Genomic DNA, 17683 nt, shown 5'->3' on the forward strand with positions numbered 1-17683 from the left:
GAGCACATTGATTTTTTATCTCACCCATAAGGAGTTTTAAAAACCCAGTATGGAGGAGTGACACCACTACAGCGACGTGTCTCTCACAAAGGGGGGGGGGGGGGGGGGGGGGGGGGGAGAGAGGGGCATAGCCTAGTGGTAAAGCGCACGCCAGTTGCGCGGTTGGCTTAGGGTCGATCCCCGTCGGTGGGCCAATTGGGCTATTTCTCGTTCCAGCAAGTGCACCACGACTGGTATATCAAAGGCCGTGGCATGTGCTATCCTGTCTGTGGGATGGTGCATATAAAAGATCCGTTGCTGCTAATAAAAAAGTAGGCCATGAAGTGGCGACAGCGAGTTTCTTCTCTTAATATCTGTGTAGTCCTTAACCATATGTCCGACGCCATATAACTGTAAATAAAATGGGTTGAGTGTGTCGTTAAATACAACATTTCCTTACTGAAGTTCCAATAGCCGATGATTAAAAAATGAATGTTATCTATGTGTGTCTTTAAAACAAACAAATGTTTAACTCACCAAACACTCACAACTAACCGTTAACCCCTCTGTCCCGAAGAGACAACCCAGATAGACGAGTAGAAATTTGAAAGTGGGTTTTTTTTTCCATATAATAAGAATGACAGGCAAAGGGTGACAGATAAGAAATACGACACCTCACGACAGCATGTCTGAACTTTAATTTGATACAAGCACGAACATAAATTGAAATGAATATTATATGTATGTGGTGGTTTGTGCGACCATATACAACGTTCATGTGCAGAATTGACTGTTGTTTAATTTCCATTAAAACACATTTTCGGATTTATATTTAAACATGGAGTAACTCTGTCAATGTGAAATAGCCTTCCCCTACCGGGTATCATCATGTTTAAGATGACACCACCCACCCCCCCCCCCCCCCCCCCCCCCCCCCCCCCCCCTCTTCTTTTTTTTTTTACTTCATATACCCTACCCTTCTCAGAAATCCTACATCAGTACTTTAAGTATTGCTACTTTGGAGATTTGAGACTAAACAAACACAATGCCCACCACAACCTCATGCTCCACAGGTGCGTGTGAAGGAGGGCTTTTTGGGGGTGTAGACTCCCCTCCCCCCCCCCCCCCCCCCCCACCCCACCCCATCCCCCTCGCTAACCAAATGTTCCTCTTTTTTTCAATACATTTACCAGCGGTGCATGTCTTGACCCCACTATAAATTTCACTCACTTGCCACAATCTAGATCCCCACCCTGCTGAAATTACTGCACACGCATCAGGCCCCATTATTATTGTTTTTGTTCATACTCCCGATGAGCGTTAACGAAATAACAGATTCCCTTAAACAGAATGAATGAATGAATGAATGAATGAATGTTTAACGACACCCCAGCACGAAATATAATCGGCTATTGGGCGTCAGTGGTAAAGGCAAACCCTTAAACAGATGTAATAATAATTAAAACAAATAGCCATGAGTATTTTAACTGACTGCGCGTTTTGGGAAATTAGGGCATAAGGTCTATGTTGTATTTGGCCATTTGCGGACGTTAATTAATGCTGTTTTTACTGTCGCAACGTTTTACCGGCGACGTGAAGCGGAGACAGTAAAACGGATATTTGCGACTGTAAAACATAGCATTATGTCCGCAAGTGGTCAAATACAATATAGTTACCCCAAATCAATTCAATAAATCCATAATTATTTATTTATTTATTTATTTATTTATTTTGTACATAATCATTTGTCAGGAAAAAACGACAAAGCCAACAATGACGTCATATCAACGTTTGTAAATAGCATTTACGTCATAAAATTTAGAGGAACGTATTTTCCGTCAGAAAAGAAATCTTAAAAGTAAGTACGTCCAACTGAACAACGAGAAGTAGTGTATGAATATGTAAATAGGCTCTTGGGGAACTCCCAAATTTCCGACACGTGAATGCTGGTTTTAGAGCTGCTAATGGATTTGATTAGCCAATCAAATTTCGCGTTATATGCAGATTGAATCATAGTCCTTCCCATCTGGGAAAGTCGTTTTCTTACTATGGTATGTACTACAAGTTAGTTATTTCTGAGCCGATTGTTTTCTAAATTGTACATAAAAATAGTTTTTGGTTGTTTTTGTTGTTTTGTTATTTTCAAAACACTTTAGTTTTCTTCTTATGTCAAATCAAACTGAAATTATTTAAAAAAAAAAAAAAAAAAGTTGGGAAGGACTATAGAATCTTAATTTATCTTGCGTTGTGTGTGAATAATTATCGTCAACGTCCCTAACTGCGTTATGCTTCCAACTCCGTTCACTTTGTTTTCTCGTGCATGGTTCGCGCAATCAACATCCGATTTGTTGTCATCGGCATGTCGTTCATTTATGAGGTTTTTCTTCACAGTTCAGGAACATTTTCATAAACAATAAAGTTCAGGAAAGTAAGTATCTAAATACAAAACTTTACAAACCCCTAAAACCATTAATTTTACTAAGTCATTTTTGTTCATTCCTTAAAATTACCGATATCGGGTTCACACGATTCGTAGAAATTGACTTAAAATGGAGAAAGATGAACTAACATTCGGTGCGTGTCACATGACCTCACACGTGCCAGATCAACAAGGCCAAAGCATTTAATGTTTACGATTGTTGTTAGAATTTGTTTGCAATTATTATATTCGATTTGCAAAAGGTATGCTACATTTTTGTGCCTCTACTGTAGTGAATAGTATTCATAATCCATTCATAACAATTGTAATTAATTTTGAGAGTATAAATGGTGTTAATTATGAATCAATTCATTAAAAAAACATTATATTTTATAAACTATTCACCTGTATAAACGTAATGCCTATCAGTATTGATATCAAATGTTAGCGATGTGTGTTGATAAAACGCGGACCGGACCAGAATGCTTGACAAATTGAATTTTTCCTTTTAAAAAAAATATTAAACTAAGTGTTCGTCAACTATGCATAGTTAAGAAACATATTTTTTCATGTAGTGGCCTTAAAAATGGAAAATGACGAACCGCACGTGCGCATTACGATACTTTGTGCAAACGCATGCACCTGAAAACAATTAGAAACGTCGCACTCTTTCCTGTTTATCGGAGGGTGTTTCACTTTTGTTTCCTAGAATGGATTTGTTTTATATCCACATTGTTGATTTTTTACGTTACTTGATTGCAATCTATTTTGTTACACGTATCGTAGCTGAAAAATGTAGAATAATATTTCCGTAAATATCGTATTCGTGTTTTTGTCGTTAGGTGAACGCAATTTGGGACGTCGATGGTACCCATTTTTCTGTAATAATAATATTTTAAAAAATCTTTCGTTTAATTAGCTATTTTTCCGTTTTTCATCAGCTCATCGATTTAAAAAATATGTTTTGGGTTATTTTACGTACGTAGGGGTTTTCTTTTTTTCATGCAAATGAGTTCATTTGATTGGTTAGTCTTTTTTCAATAAAATCAGTTATCCTACAAGTTAATGATTTGGTGTTGTCTGGGTAGGCTTACTCTTTCTCATGTACAGAATAGTTAATTTAACTCTTTTTTTTCTTTTCTTTTTTAACCAGATAAATTCATTTATAAAATCGATTAAACTGTTTTACATTTGTTTAAATTGTTCTCAAGCAATTTAATTTAGTTTTTCTCTCGTCACCGAGATCATAATACAAAATACGCTATAAGCGTCCGAGACGGGGAGGCGGGGGGCAGTCCCCCCCCCCCCCCCCCTTAGTGCTGGAACAAAACCTTAAATTCGGGCAAATATTATAGGCTACAGATATTCGGGCAAAATGTGCTAACCTGAGACCTTTTTACCATGTACTTCCAGCAATATACCCTCAACATTAGTTGTAATCCATTCAATAATGATTCGTTTGCAACCCTTAATAGCTGTTTGGTAGTAATGGTAATATAAATTAATGTTGTTATCCAGATTCGGGCATTTTCGTTTAATTCTGGCAAAAGCCAGCCTGCAACCCCCCCCCCCCCCCCCCCCCCCCCACCTCCTACAAAAATGGGAGCCCGTACGCCGATGCATGCAAACTTGCTGAAGCGATCACCCTGTGTTGTTAATTTATAGATCCGTTTATTTTATTCTCCGAAAAACAATCCTGTAATAAAAGTCTGTATTAGACAGTAATCTGCTTGAGGAGGTCGTCTGTCACTATGCAAATACCTTATTACCCTAATTTGTACGGATTAACTAGCATTGTAATAATAATAATAACAATAATATGTTCTGTCATGCACACATTGTATTCAGTGTTGGATCCAGAAAATCCATTTAGGGGTGGGGGCAATGGCATGAGGCTGAATGCCAAGGCAAATTAATATATAATAAAATTATAACTGTCGCAAAATTTAGGGCCCCTATACGCCCCCCCCCCCCCCCCCCCCCGATCCGCCTCTGGTATTCGAACATACCTTACCTATAGACAAAGACAGTTGGTTTTCCGTGCATAAACAAATGAATGGACCGTGTTGAATAATAGGATGTATCGCGAGCGTTCGCGTTCAATTTAGGAATTATACTGCTATTATCTTTTCTCCAAATATTGTAACGGTGCATATCAGTGTCATGTGTATTTGTATATATGGTAACCGGCCTCGGTGGCGTAGTGGCAGGCCATCGGTCTATAGGCTGGTAGGTACTGGGGTCGGATCCCAATCGAGGCATGGGATTTTTAATCCAGATACCGACTCCAAACCCTGAGTGAGTGTTCCGCAAGGCTCAATGGGTAGGTGTAAACCACTTGCACCGACCAGTGATCCATAACTGGTTCAACAAAGGCCATGGTTTGTGCTATCCTGCCTGTGGGAAGCGCAAATAAAAGATCCCTTGCTGCTAATCGGAAGAGTAGCCCATGTAGTGGCGACAGCGGGTTTCCTCTCAAAATCTGTGTGGTCCTTAACCATATGTCTGACGCCATATAACCGTAAATAAAATGTGTTGAGTGCGTCGTTAAATAAAACAGTTCTTTCTTTGAATATAATATGTGATTATAGCGGCTTCTGAGGCCTAGAGGTTACGCTAGTGTGTACTGTGGTATCAACTTTGTGGTATCAGCTCCCACACAAAGCCTAATAATCATATTCAGGTGCATACCTTCGTTTGACACCCAATAGCCGATTAGTACTTTTTGTGCTGCGGAGTCGTTAAATATTCATGCATTCATTTATTCATTCATTCATTCATTCATTCATGTATTCATTCGTTCATTCGTTCATTCATTTATATTTTTGCCATTGTTTGACATCCATTAGCCGAAGTATTTTTGTGCTGACACTGTAGAAATATCTTCCTGAAAATTAACCTTTACTTCTAGCTTCACTGTTAACCCCATGCATATTACAGAATTCTTGTATCCATGTTTATTTATAGTTGTAATACATTATATATAATGCATTATGTTTATATTACGATTTTAAGGTAGTGTCGGGGTTGGCGGCATTGATGTCACAACTACCTAGGGTCAATAAAAACAAATTAAAAATAATAAACAAAATTAATCATTCAACTGCTTAACAGAGCCTTTACCAGATGAATATAAGGCACAAAGACCAGTGGTAAAGCGCTAGCTTGATGCGCGGTCGGTCTAGGATCAATCCCCGTCAGTGGGCCCATCGGGCTGTTTCTCGTTCCAGCCATTGCACCACGACTGGCATATAAAAGGCCGTGGTATATGCTATCCTGTTAGTGAGAGAGAAGTTGTTGTTGTGACCTTACACCTCCACATTAAATCATTAATGTCGCTCTCTGAGTTAGAGCCGGTACTGGGATGCGAACCCAATACCTACCAGCTTTAAGTCCGATGGCTTAACCACGATACTACCGGTGTACTCTTCGCGAACATGTTTTGTTTAATAAACAACCAGGGGCCTGAAAAAGTTGTTAGCTTTTAATTTCCAAATGTCGGTCAACTATTTCCCGAAATGAAATAAAATATAGACCTAATGTAAAATCGTTACTGTATTGTCTTAGCTGGCATTAAACCGCATTTCTCGTAATGAAAGAAAATATAGACATTTAATATAAAATCGTTATTATTTGTGTTAGATGGCCTTAACTATAAAGTCTGTACGTCAGTTTAATTTTGCCGACACGTCACGCGGCTATCCGTTAACATTAAGAAGTTTTCAAAATCCTATTAAATGCATTATTGTAACATGATTAATAGGATTCAGATTAATTTAAAAATGGCGATTAATGTAAACAGAGACTTGTTTCGTGCCAGTAAAACTAACTATTTTTATACAGAATATAAGGCTTGCACAAAAAGTAATCATATTGTCTTTAATGATTGTCTTGCCTCAGAACTACCGGCCTTGGTGGCGTCGTGGTTAGGCCATCGGTCTACAGGCTGGTAGGTACTGGGTTCGGATCCCAGTGAGGCATGGGATTTTTAATCCAGATACCGACTCCAAACCCTGAGTGAGTGCTCCGCAAGGCTCAGTGGGTAGGTGTAAACCACTTGCACCGACCAGTGATCCAAAACTGGTTCAACAAAGGCCATGGTTTGTGCTATCCTGCCTGTGGAAAGCGCAAATAAAAGATCCCTTGCTGCTAATCGGAAAGAGTGGCCCATGTAGTGGCGACAGCGGGTTTCCTCTCAATATCTGTGTGGTCCTTAACCATATGTCTGACGCCATATAACCGTAAATAAAATGTGTTGAGTGCGTCGTTAAATAAAACATATTTTTCTTTGGCCTCCGAATTATTTAGTAATTCTGAACGAAAAAAACGTAATACATGATCAGGGCTGTATCTGTTAACAATGCAGAAGGAAGGAAATGTTTTATTTAACGACGCACTCAACACATTTTATTTACGGTTATATGGCGTCGGACATATGATTAAGGACCACACAGATACTAAGAGAGGACACCCGCTGTCGCCACTTCATGGACTATTCTTTTTCGATTAGCAGCATGGGTAATTTTATATGCACGATCCCATAGACAGGATAGCACATACCACGAACTTTAATGTACCAATCGTGGTGTACTGGCTTGAGAAAGAAATAATTCTGAACGACAAAACCGTAATGCATGATCAGGGCCGTATCTGTGAACAATGCAGAGTGAAGTTCAAGTTCAAGTTCAAGTTGTTTATTGCTTTACGTTTTTACAAGTTATCAGCAGAGTCGAAAGGGCATTAGGCAATATAGTGGTTGATTCCATGAATAGCTATCTGGTGCCTCGTATGTAGGCTAGGACATCCACTCCCGAGGACTGACTCCTTGAAATAATTGTTTAATTGTACAGGAACAAAAAGGAAGAATAAATGTTTTATTTACAGTTATATAAATTTTTAACAAAACCACTAGAGCATAGTTATTAATTAATCATCGGCTATTGGATGTCAAATCTTTGGTAATTCTGACACGTAGTCATCAGAGGAAACCTGCTACATTTTTTCTAATGCAGCAAGGCATCTTTTATATAAGCCATAAGGCTGATAGGTACAGAGTTCGCAACTCAGTACCAACTCCCAAACAGAGCGAGCTTTAACGACTCAATGGATAGGTGTAAGGCCACTACACTCTCTTCTCTCTCACTAACCACTAACAACTAACCCACTGTCCTGGACAGACACCCAGAGGTGTGTGCCAAAGACAGCGTGATTGAACCTTAATTGGATATAAGCACGAACATAAGTTGACATGAAATAAATAGGTATGGCTGGGTGACTATCACTTGAAATATTGTAGTTTCACCAAAAACAAAACCCCTGTTCTTATCGTCCGCCGCTACTACATCATATCGACGTATTATCTTGGAACAATCCGTCCATTTTGAAATTAGGGCATTCATTACCGTCGCACGCTTAACATTTTAACATGTTTTTCCGTCGTGCACTGGTACACGTCGATCGATCACTTGCGACCTGTCAAAGCGAGAGCTCGGTATTAATATTCGCGTTACGCCGACACTGCGCTGATATATATATATATATATATATATATATATATATATATATATATATATATATATATATATATATATATGTGTGTGTGTGTGTGTGTGTGTGTGTGTGTATATATATATATATATATATATATATATATATGTGTGTGTGTGTGTGTGTATATATATATATATATATATATATATATATATATATATATATATATATAGTTCTTTTGTGCAGTGTATTTCGCAATAAGCCAGTTTATTATTGACGGCACGGCACTGTTCAATATGATGAATAGGAGTTGTGAAGTTGCGAACGTCATTATCGCACACGTGTCAAAACAATTTCGCCTGCGGATATGGCGTCACACGCGAGTGTAGTGGCAAATCTTCGTGCATTGGTAAACTGATGACAAGCGACCTCGATACCGCAGCTGTTAAATTACGATTACTGCATTCAACCCTCCTTCTCCCCCCTTCCCCCTCGGTAGCAGTTCCAATCCATTATGGGTTCACAAACCATTGATTAGGAAACTTTAGTTTTCTTTAGCGACATAACTAAAACACATTGCTTAATTATCATTTGCTATCTGAATGTAAGATTTTTGGTCATTCGGACATTTCTTAATTAATCATTTGCTATCTGAATGTAAGATTTTTGGTCATCCAGACATTGCTTAATTAATGATTTGCTATCTGAATGTAAGATTTTTGGTCATCCAGACATAATGATTTGCTATCTGAATGTAAGATGTTTGGTCATCCAGACATTGCTTAATTAATGATTTGCTATCTGAATGTAAGATTTTTGGTCATTCAGACATTGCTTAATTAATTATTTGCTATCTGAATGTAAGATGTTTGGTCATCCAGACATATAGTCGTATGGGGAAACCTGCTACATATTTTCCATTATATGCTCTTTCCTACAAACAGTAGAGCACAGAGCACGGCCTTTCATGGAACACTGGTTGATTCAACTGATTGGGTTATTTCTCGTTCCAACCAGTGCACCAGTCCACAACTGGTCAACGGTCGTGGTATATGCTTTCTTGTCTGTGGGAAAGTGTTTATAAAAGATCCCTTGCTGCATTAGGAAACATGTAGCGGGTTTCCTCTGATTACTACGAGTCCGAAATTACCAAATGTTTGACATTCAATAGCCGATGATAAATCAATCAATATGCTCTAGTGGTGTCGTTAACGAAAAAAAAACTCTTTTTGTGTGTGTGTGTGGGGGGGGGGGGGGGCACTAGTTGGGACAAGTCAAAACACAATGGGTCTAACGTCTAACGAGGAGATTCGATTTAACGACCCAAGCGACTCAAGCTACCGCTCTGCCGACTGAACCAGACTCCGTCCCTGTTGATGAGGCCAGTATAGCGGGGTCATATCTGGCTTTCCGGTGACCATTTTTCTGGAGACCATTATTATGTTAGGGTGGATTTTAAGTTTTTAGAAAGAAAATAGCCCCTATGTACCTCGCGAAAGTTCCGGCAAACTAATGGCCGCCGGGGACCATACTAACAATCTCAAATGCGAGTAAAATAATAAATAAGGTGTCTGTTTCCGGATCATGTCTATGTTCCATCAGCTCTATGTTTCCTCAGCTAACCCTAACCCTAGCCTTGAGGGAACACAGAGCTGAGGAACCCTAACTCTAACCCTGACCCTGAGGGAACACAGAGCTGAGGAACCCTAACTCTAACCCTGACCCTGAGGGAACATGGAACTGAGGAACCCTAACCCTGACCCTGAGGGAACATAGAGCTGAGGAACCCTAACCCTAACCCCGAGGGAACATAGAGCTGAGGAACTCTAGCCCTAACCCTGAGGGAACATAGAGCTGAGGAACCCTAACTCTAACCCTGAGGGAACACAGAGCTAAGGAACTCTAGCCCTAACCATGAGGGAACATAGAGCTGAAAAACCCTAACCCTGAGGGAACATAGAGCTGAGGAACCCTAACCCCGAGGGAACATAGAGCTGAGGAACTCTAGCCCTAACCCTGAGGTAACATAGAGGTGAGGAACCCTAACTCTAACCCTGAGGGAACACAGAGCTAAGGAACTCTAGCCCTAACCATGAGGGAACATAGAGCTGAAGAACCCTAACCCTGAGGGAACATAGAGCTGAGGAACCCTAACCCTAACCCTCAGGGAACATAGAGGTGAGGAACCCTAACCCTAACCATCAGGGAACATAGAGCTAAGGAACTCTAACCCTAACCCTAAGGGAACATAGAGCTGAGGAACCCTAACCCTAACCCTCAGGGAACATAGAGCTGACCCCTCTGTTTTCATTACTCAAACGGTGCCTAATCTACTAGAAGGGTTATTTTTGTAATTTGAGGTAATTTAGACATTCAAATCCAATATGGCCGTTGCCGACCAGATTAATAATTTACAAAACGTGCACTAGGCCCCTAAAATGAGAACGTACAGTAGTTAAGTTAGTTTATATTTACAGGACTTGTTTTTTTTGGTAGAGCGCTCACCTGAGATACAACGTGGCTCTTCTCAGTGACCGGCCTCGGTGGCGTCGTGGCAGGCCATCGGTCTACAGGCTGGTAGGTACTGGGTTCGGATCCCAGTCGAGGCATGGGATTTTTAATCCAGATACCGACTCCAAACCCTGAGTGAGTGCTCCGCAAGGCTCAATGGGTAGGTGTAAACCACTTGCACCGACCAGTGATCCATAACTGGTTCAACAAAGGCCATGGTTTGTGCTATCCTGCCTGTGGGGGGCGCAAATAAAAGATCCCTTGCTGCTAATCGGAAGAGTAGCCCATGTAGTGGCGACAGCGGGTTTCCTCTCAAAATCTGTGTGGTCCTTAACCATATGTCTGATGCCATATAACCGTAAATAAAACATTTCTTTCTTTCTTTTTCTTCTCAGTGAATCTAATGTTTTGGGGATTTTGTTTTTGTTCTTTTTTTTTGTTCTTTTTGTTCTTTTGTTATTTGTTTATTTCTGGGTGGGTTTGTTTGGGGGGGGTTTGGGGGGAGGAGTTGGGGGTTGCTTTTTCGAGGGGAAGATTTATTTTTTGCTGTTGTTGTTTTGGAGATCTTTTTTCGTGCGTGTGCGTGTTTGTTTTGTTTTATATTGTTTTGCTTTGTATTGTATTGTATTGTATTGTATTGAATTGTATTGTATTGTATTGTATTGTATTGTATTGTATTGATGTATTGTATTGTATTGTTTTGTTTTGTTTTGTATTGGGTTTTTTGTTTTTTTTCTTTCTTTCTTTTTCTGTTTTTTTTTGTGTGTTTTTTTGCCATCCCAATAAATGAATGAATGAATGAATTAATTAATGTTTAACGACACCCCAGCACGAAAAACACATCGGTCACCGGGTGTCAAACTATGATAATGCAAACAAAGAAGGTGATGATCAACATCAATATAAAAATTCAAGATTTAAATAAAAACAGTGTAAAGAACTGTGCAAAAATACAAATATCACAGATAGATACTGACTTTTACTCAAAATTTCAATTTGTGCTGTATTGGCCATTCTCAAAGAGAATGTTACACCCCTGCACCACGGTGAGGTTACAGCACGCGCAGGGGGCCATCCCAATCAGTATCCCAATCAGTGCACTACTACTACTGATACAGCAAAGACCGCGGTATGTACTGTTCTGTCTATTGGAAAATGTATTTCAAACACATCATTCTGCCATTCGACATGCGTGGGCTGCATGTTAAATCTCTCGATCTAACACCAAATAGCCGTAGTTTAAACTGCGCTACGGTGTCCTTAAAAACAAATACAATGTATTTATTTTCTTAGAAAATATCAGTATATCGGAAATGAAACATCAACAGCAACAACATTTTGTGTACGTAAATAACATTGGTAGGACTATACAATATTTAATGACGTCATCGGTCATTATACTCTTCGAGAATTATCTAAACATACATTATAACTCTCCAAGTATAAAATTATTCATGTCCACATGGATCGCTGCAAACCAACGTAATGTTGATAAAGTAAATATCCCATTCGATAAAGCAATATCACCCAGACAACCACGTCGTTTGCTGTCGACGCGATCGCACGCGCGCTAGTGATTGATGCATCGTAATCAATTAGTCGGTTATAGCAGGAACAAAAAAAATATATCAAAAATATATATCAGTGCGTGGTCCCAATATCATATATAGACTTTTGGCCCCAGTCGTGGCTGCATAAAAGGATAATCAATTTGTCGTGTAGTGCGAACGTAGGACCACACTGAATGTGGCTGTTGTTAGGTAAAGTGAATCTCCCAGCGTATTGTTGCCCGCGGTATTTCGTTTATATCGAAGCATAATATTAATGTGCTCTTCTTTTCTTTTCTTTTTTTTTCCATTTGACAGATCTAATGAAAGGAATATCGAGTAACGGTAATCGAGAAACAGTACAGTGTCAGTGGATTTAATCATCCAGGTAGAATCAGCAACGCTGTGTTAGTTGGAATCAAGGACAAATTCTACAAAAACGTTTACAAAGAGGATACGTCACCTGTCCTTTCTGGAACTATTACAGTTATTGGTGTTTAAGTCTTGCAGCAGCAAACCCAAACAAATAACAACAGCAACAAAAAGAGGTCAGTGATTCAGAAAACGACATGGTTGTACTTTATAGCGTTTGTCAACCCCTGAAAACTTCTGTTTAATTTTTAGCTGTGTGTGATTTTAGAGAAGAAAAAAAAATGTCCGACGAAAAAACAACGGCTGCTTTCCTTCGGAATAATCCGGAATTTCTTAACAACTGGCTGTCGAAACACGGGACGGCCGAACATCTGCAGCATGTGGCGAAGAGACTCGAAGACAATGATGCGACGGAAAAGTCCGACATTACCCTGGCTCTGCCTTCGTTTTCTCAGGTGGCCAGAAATTCCATTACGAGTTCGATCTTCAAGAAATACCTAATAGGGGATCGGAATCGGAAAACGTCGGTGCGAAAGGACAGGTCTTCGCTATGTCATATGTCGGAGGAGGAGTTGTTCATGGAACTTATCCGCGACATCGCCAGCGAACTGGACGTCAACGTCCTGTGTCACAAGATCCTGCAAAACGTCAGCATACTGACGAACAGTGACAGGGGCAGTCTGTTCCTGGTGAGGGGGACGCGGGACAGCCGCTACCTGGTGTCCAAGCTCTTCGACGTGACGAACATTTCCACTCTGGAAGAGTCCATTCACACGGAAGAAAACGAGATCAAGGTGCCTTTCGGGAAGGGTATAGCAGGTCACGTGGCTCAGACCAAAGAGATCATCAACATAAACAATGCTTATGAGGTAAGAATGTTTTTTGTTTTTTTTGGGTTTTTTTTTTTGGGGGGGGGGGTATTTTATTCATTTACATCCATAATAATCAAGCAGTTCCTCTTGCTTCATCACATTCGCCCCCCCCCCCCCCACCGTTTCTGTGCCTCATTCTCCATTAATACCTTCATGTTTGTCTGTGACCCTATGTCTTTCTGAATGGTGCATTGAAATGATCGCTCTTTGCTCTTGAAAGGAGTAGCTTATGAAGTGGCGGTAGCGGTTTTTTCTCTTCTATTGTGGGTGGATAATGTGGTGGGTAATTTTTGGCATGCTTCCATCAGAGAACTGTTCAAGCACGCCTGTCGTGGGCACAACCTCTGACTTCGCCCGAGCTTTCTGTCCGTGACAGGTCTCTTCCATTATCTGTATGGTCCTTATACATGTGTCCGACCCTATAAAACCGGAAATAAAACTGTTTCTTTTTCTTTCTTTTTTTTCTTTCTTTGCTGCCGTGGGCAAAAAGAGTATGCTAGCATAAGAGAAAAACATGAGATCTTCATATGCTTTTTCACACAGACAAGACAGTACATACCATGAAATGAAATTGTGGTCATCGTCGTCATCGCCGTTGTCATTGTCATCACTTTATAGACAAACTGTTCAGACAAAATTACACCAACACACTTCGATGCAATACAACTGTTTAATGCGACGACTACGTTTTTATTACAATGCTTTTTCTTTCTTTTTGCTTTTTTTCTTTTTTAAAATTTGTTTCCCCTTTTTATTTTATTTTTATTTCTCTATTCTGAACTAGCAGCCCATGTTCCTAGATTGCGTGTTCAGTGTAGCGTGTGTGGATCCTAATTGAATTCTAGATTGAATCTTTTTCCTACGTTCTTGTGGGCCGTCTGTCCTATAACAGGAGCCAGTGGTCAACAGCATTGTTTAGCCGGCATCTCCCTCTGGCTTGAAGTCGCTAATATTTCATTCTTGTAAAAAAAAAAAAAATCATCCATTTTACATTTGTTTTATTATATGTAAACAAAATACAGCCAAACCGTTTCTAGCGGTCACCTGTATTAAGCAACCGCCTGTGTTAAGATACCACATAATTATATTCGCCAAAATCATCTAATACGGTATAAACTGACCTTTGTTAATCAGCCACCTGTCTTAAAAGACCACTTTTTGATAGTCCCTCTGGTGGCTGATTAACACAGGTTTGACTGCAATACCGATTGTTGGTTTGTCGTGAATAATATACTACATACCAAAAGAAACGCAAGACAGGATTATGGTTACTTTGTGTTTAGTATTGTCTCACTTTTTGCAGAAACTCTCTTCTATGACATGATAAACGGTATACCATCTTGTCGTTCTCATGAATCTCAAGGGCGGGACGTAGCCCAGTGGTAAAGCGTTCACTTGGTGCGCTGTCGGTCTGAGATCGATCCCCGTCGGTGGGCCGATTGGGTTATTTCTCGCTCCAGCCAGTGCACCACAACTCGTATAGCAAAGACCGTGGTAAGTGTTATCCTGTCTGTGGGATGGTGCATATAAAAGATCCCTTGCTGCTAATCGAAAAGAGTAGGCCATGAAGTGGCGACAGCGGGTTTCCTCTCTCAATATTTGTGTGGTCCTTAACCATATGTCCGACGCCATATAACCGTAAATAAAATGTGCTGAGTGCGTCGTTAAATAAATCATTTCCTTCCTTCCATGCCATATGTCACTAGGAAAGCCGCAGTTTGCAGTATACATCAGTTTTAATCAAAAGTTAATACTAAAATCAGTCTAGTGCCATTTTTGTAATGGATTTGTGGCCTTTTGTTATAAACGGGTGAAAAAACCTCTTAATTAATTATTAATCTGACACATTGCTGGTTAGAGCGCCCGTTTGAAGAGCGATGGCTCGAAGGATCGATCGTCGCGAGGGACAGATCCGTTTACTTTTTTCCCCAATCTAAATCGCTGCTCCACGACTGGTATCTCACATTTATTGTTATTATTATTATTATTATTATTATATTATGAATAATAATAATAATAATAATAATAATAAATAATAATAATAATAATAATAATATTATTATTATTATTATTATTATTATTATATGGCCTTGACTGACCCTAGGTTTTAAACACTAAGAACTCAGTCATTACTAACATTTTATTGTTTATATTATCCATTTCCGTACATCCGAAGTGTATCTGGTCATCCTGGTGTTCTTAATATCACAAGAGTGAGTGCTCGGCAAGGCTCAATGGGTAGGTGTAAACCACTTGCACCGACCAGTGATCCATAACTGGTTCAACAAAGGCCATGGTTTGTGCTATCCTGACTGTGGGAAGCGCAAATAAAAGATCCCTTGCTGCTAATCGGAAAGAGTAGCCCATGTAGTGGCGACAGCGGGTTTCCTCTCAAACTCTGTGTGGTTCTTAACCATATGTCTGACGCCATATAACCGTAAATAAAATATGTTGAGTGCGTCGTTAAATAAAACATTTCTTTCTTTCTTTCTTTCTATATCACAAAATGTATTTTTTTTTTTTTTTTTTTTTTTTAAACGCACGTGCGTCTGAGAGGATTAGGTTATAGAGTGGAGTTCTAGTGAACATCACACTCTTGTTTCACTTTGTTGTAACCGTATCCAGATGTATCAACTACAAGTTTGCAAATTTAACTAAACTTAGTGGCCATTTTTACGGGTTGAAACTAAGGTCTGCGACTTTAAAGAGACATTCCTGAGTTTGCTGCACTTTTTAAGATGTTATCGACTAACAGAGACTTTTCGACGACTGTAATTACATATCAAATATATTACCCTGCATAAAATATTAGTGGCTGTATATTAAACGTGTTTCTGGTCGTTCTAATATTTGTACTAGGTTAAATTTCATTTTATTTCGTAAAATATTTTTTTTCGTACGTACGAAATTATTTGAAGACAAAATCCAGTTTGGGCTTCTTACAAATATTAAGACGGCCAGAAACACATTGAATATACAGACACTGATATTCTAAAGAAGAAAATATATTTAATATGTAAGTTTAATCGTAGAAATATTTTATTAGTCGGAAACATCTTACAATGCAGCAATCTCGGGAATGCCCCTTTAATATCTGCGTTCAATAAGTTCATGTGCTTTAATTAAGCATGTCATAGCTTTTAATACAGCAACATCGAAAAACTATTAATTCGTTAATGCTTATTTAGTCAAGCCAGTGCATACGTGATAAAATGCTTTGTACGGAAAGTGGCACCATGGATTTTACAAGCTTGAATACAATGTCGAGTTGCATGTACGGACTATCTCACAAGCTTGTTCCAACATCGGCTGCAGTCATTATTAATGACATTCACCCACGTTATTTCAGATACCTAGCCAGTTCTTTGAAAGTACATTGATGGATACAGAAAAGGAAAACTAATTTCAAAGGATTATTAAAGGGGTAATTACGCAATTTTTATGCCAGCGGTCTATAATTGTTAGAAAAAGTGAAGATGAGTTTATGGAAAATCCATAAAGCTTAGAACAACGTATTGACGAATATTAGGCCTAAATGTCACGCAGTAGTGGTCAAAGTATTCTTCAAACGCAGAAGCCTTGATTTAAAAAAAAAAATTAAAATGTTTTTTATTATTTTATTTTTTTAGGGGGGGGGGTGTTGCTGCGGTGGGGGTTGGGGGACTTTGGGGGTACCTAATATCAGCTTGGTAAACAGCGCTTTGAAGTGTCGTTAAAAAGTTCAGCCTTTATGGTTTAAATTGCATTGAGTTTATTATTATTTGAAGCGTGTGAAACGGCTTCCTTGTTAAAAAGCAAGGTTTGGAATTCTGTACATACTTGGTTTAAATAAAAAATATTTTGTAAGTATACAAAACAAAAGAGCAAAACTTGTCTCCTATTCGGCAAGAACAGCGTCGCAGGCGGCAGAGGGTTTCTATCCCGTGTGTATGAAACTTTTAGAGTCTGGACTCAACACTCAATAGAGTCTGAAATTGTAACGTCATGGCAGCGCTATACAAATTGTATGCGTGTGACGTCATTAAAGATTGAGTCTGGACTCTTAAAAGTTTTATCAGCACCAGGTCAGATCAGAATTGGAACTGCTTCATCCCTCCTCAACAATAACTAAAAAAAAACGAAAGAAGAAAACCAAACGAAAACATTTGAAATCGTAATGGCTTTGTGTACCAGGGCTGGTGCTTATAAAACTTTTAGAGTCCAGACTCGAGACTCTAATAGAGTCTGAGACACTAATGTTATGACAACGCCATACACAATGCGGATGACGTCATTACAGATGGCGTCTGGACTCTAAACATTTTATAAGCACGGGCCCTGGTACACAAAGCCATTAGGATTAGAAATGTTTTTGTTTGGTTTTCTTCTTTTGGGTTTTTATTATTATTATTATTGAGGAGGGATGAGGCACTTCCAATTTTGACCAGACCTGGTGATTATAAAACTTTTAGAGTCTAGACTTGAGACTCTAATAGAGTCTGAGACACTAATGT

General features: G+C 39.2%; 1 protein-coding gene across 6 annotated transcripts in view; it reads left to right on the plus strand.

The window, feature by feature from the left end:
• The window catches only part of LOC121383133 (cGMP-specific 3',5'-cyclic phosphodiesterase-like), a 137703-nt gene that overhangs the window by 19711 nt on the left and 100309 nt on the right, over nucleotides 1-17683 (plus strand). For 5 of the 6 annotated variants that reach the window (XM_041512944.1, XM_041512941.1, XM_041512945.1 and 2 more), the window contains one exon: nucleotides 12265-13187. In XM_041512944.1, coding sequence (XP_041368878.1) covers nucleotides 12600-13187 — 588 coding nt within the window. In that variant the 5' untranslated portion in view covers nucleotides 12265-12599. Of the gene's footprint in view, nucleotides 1-11909; nucleotides 13188-17683 lie in introns of those variants that run through there. The other variant, XM_041512942.1, reaches the window with a different exon arrangement.

The sequence above is a fragment of the Gigantopelta aegis genome, chromosome 10, assembly GCF_016097555.1.
Source record: "Gigantopelta aegis isolate Gae_Host chromosome 10, Gae_host_genome, whole genome shotgun sequence".
NCBI classification, from domain to species: Eukaryota; Metazoa; Mollusca; class Gastropoda; order Neomphalida; family Peltospiridae; genus Gigantopelta; species Gigantopelta aegis.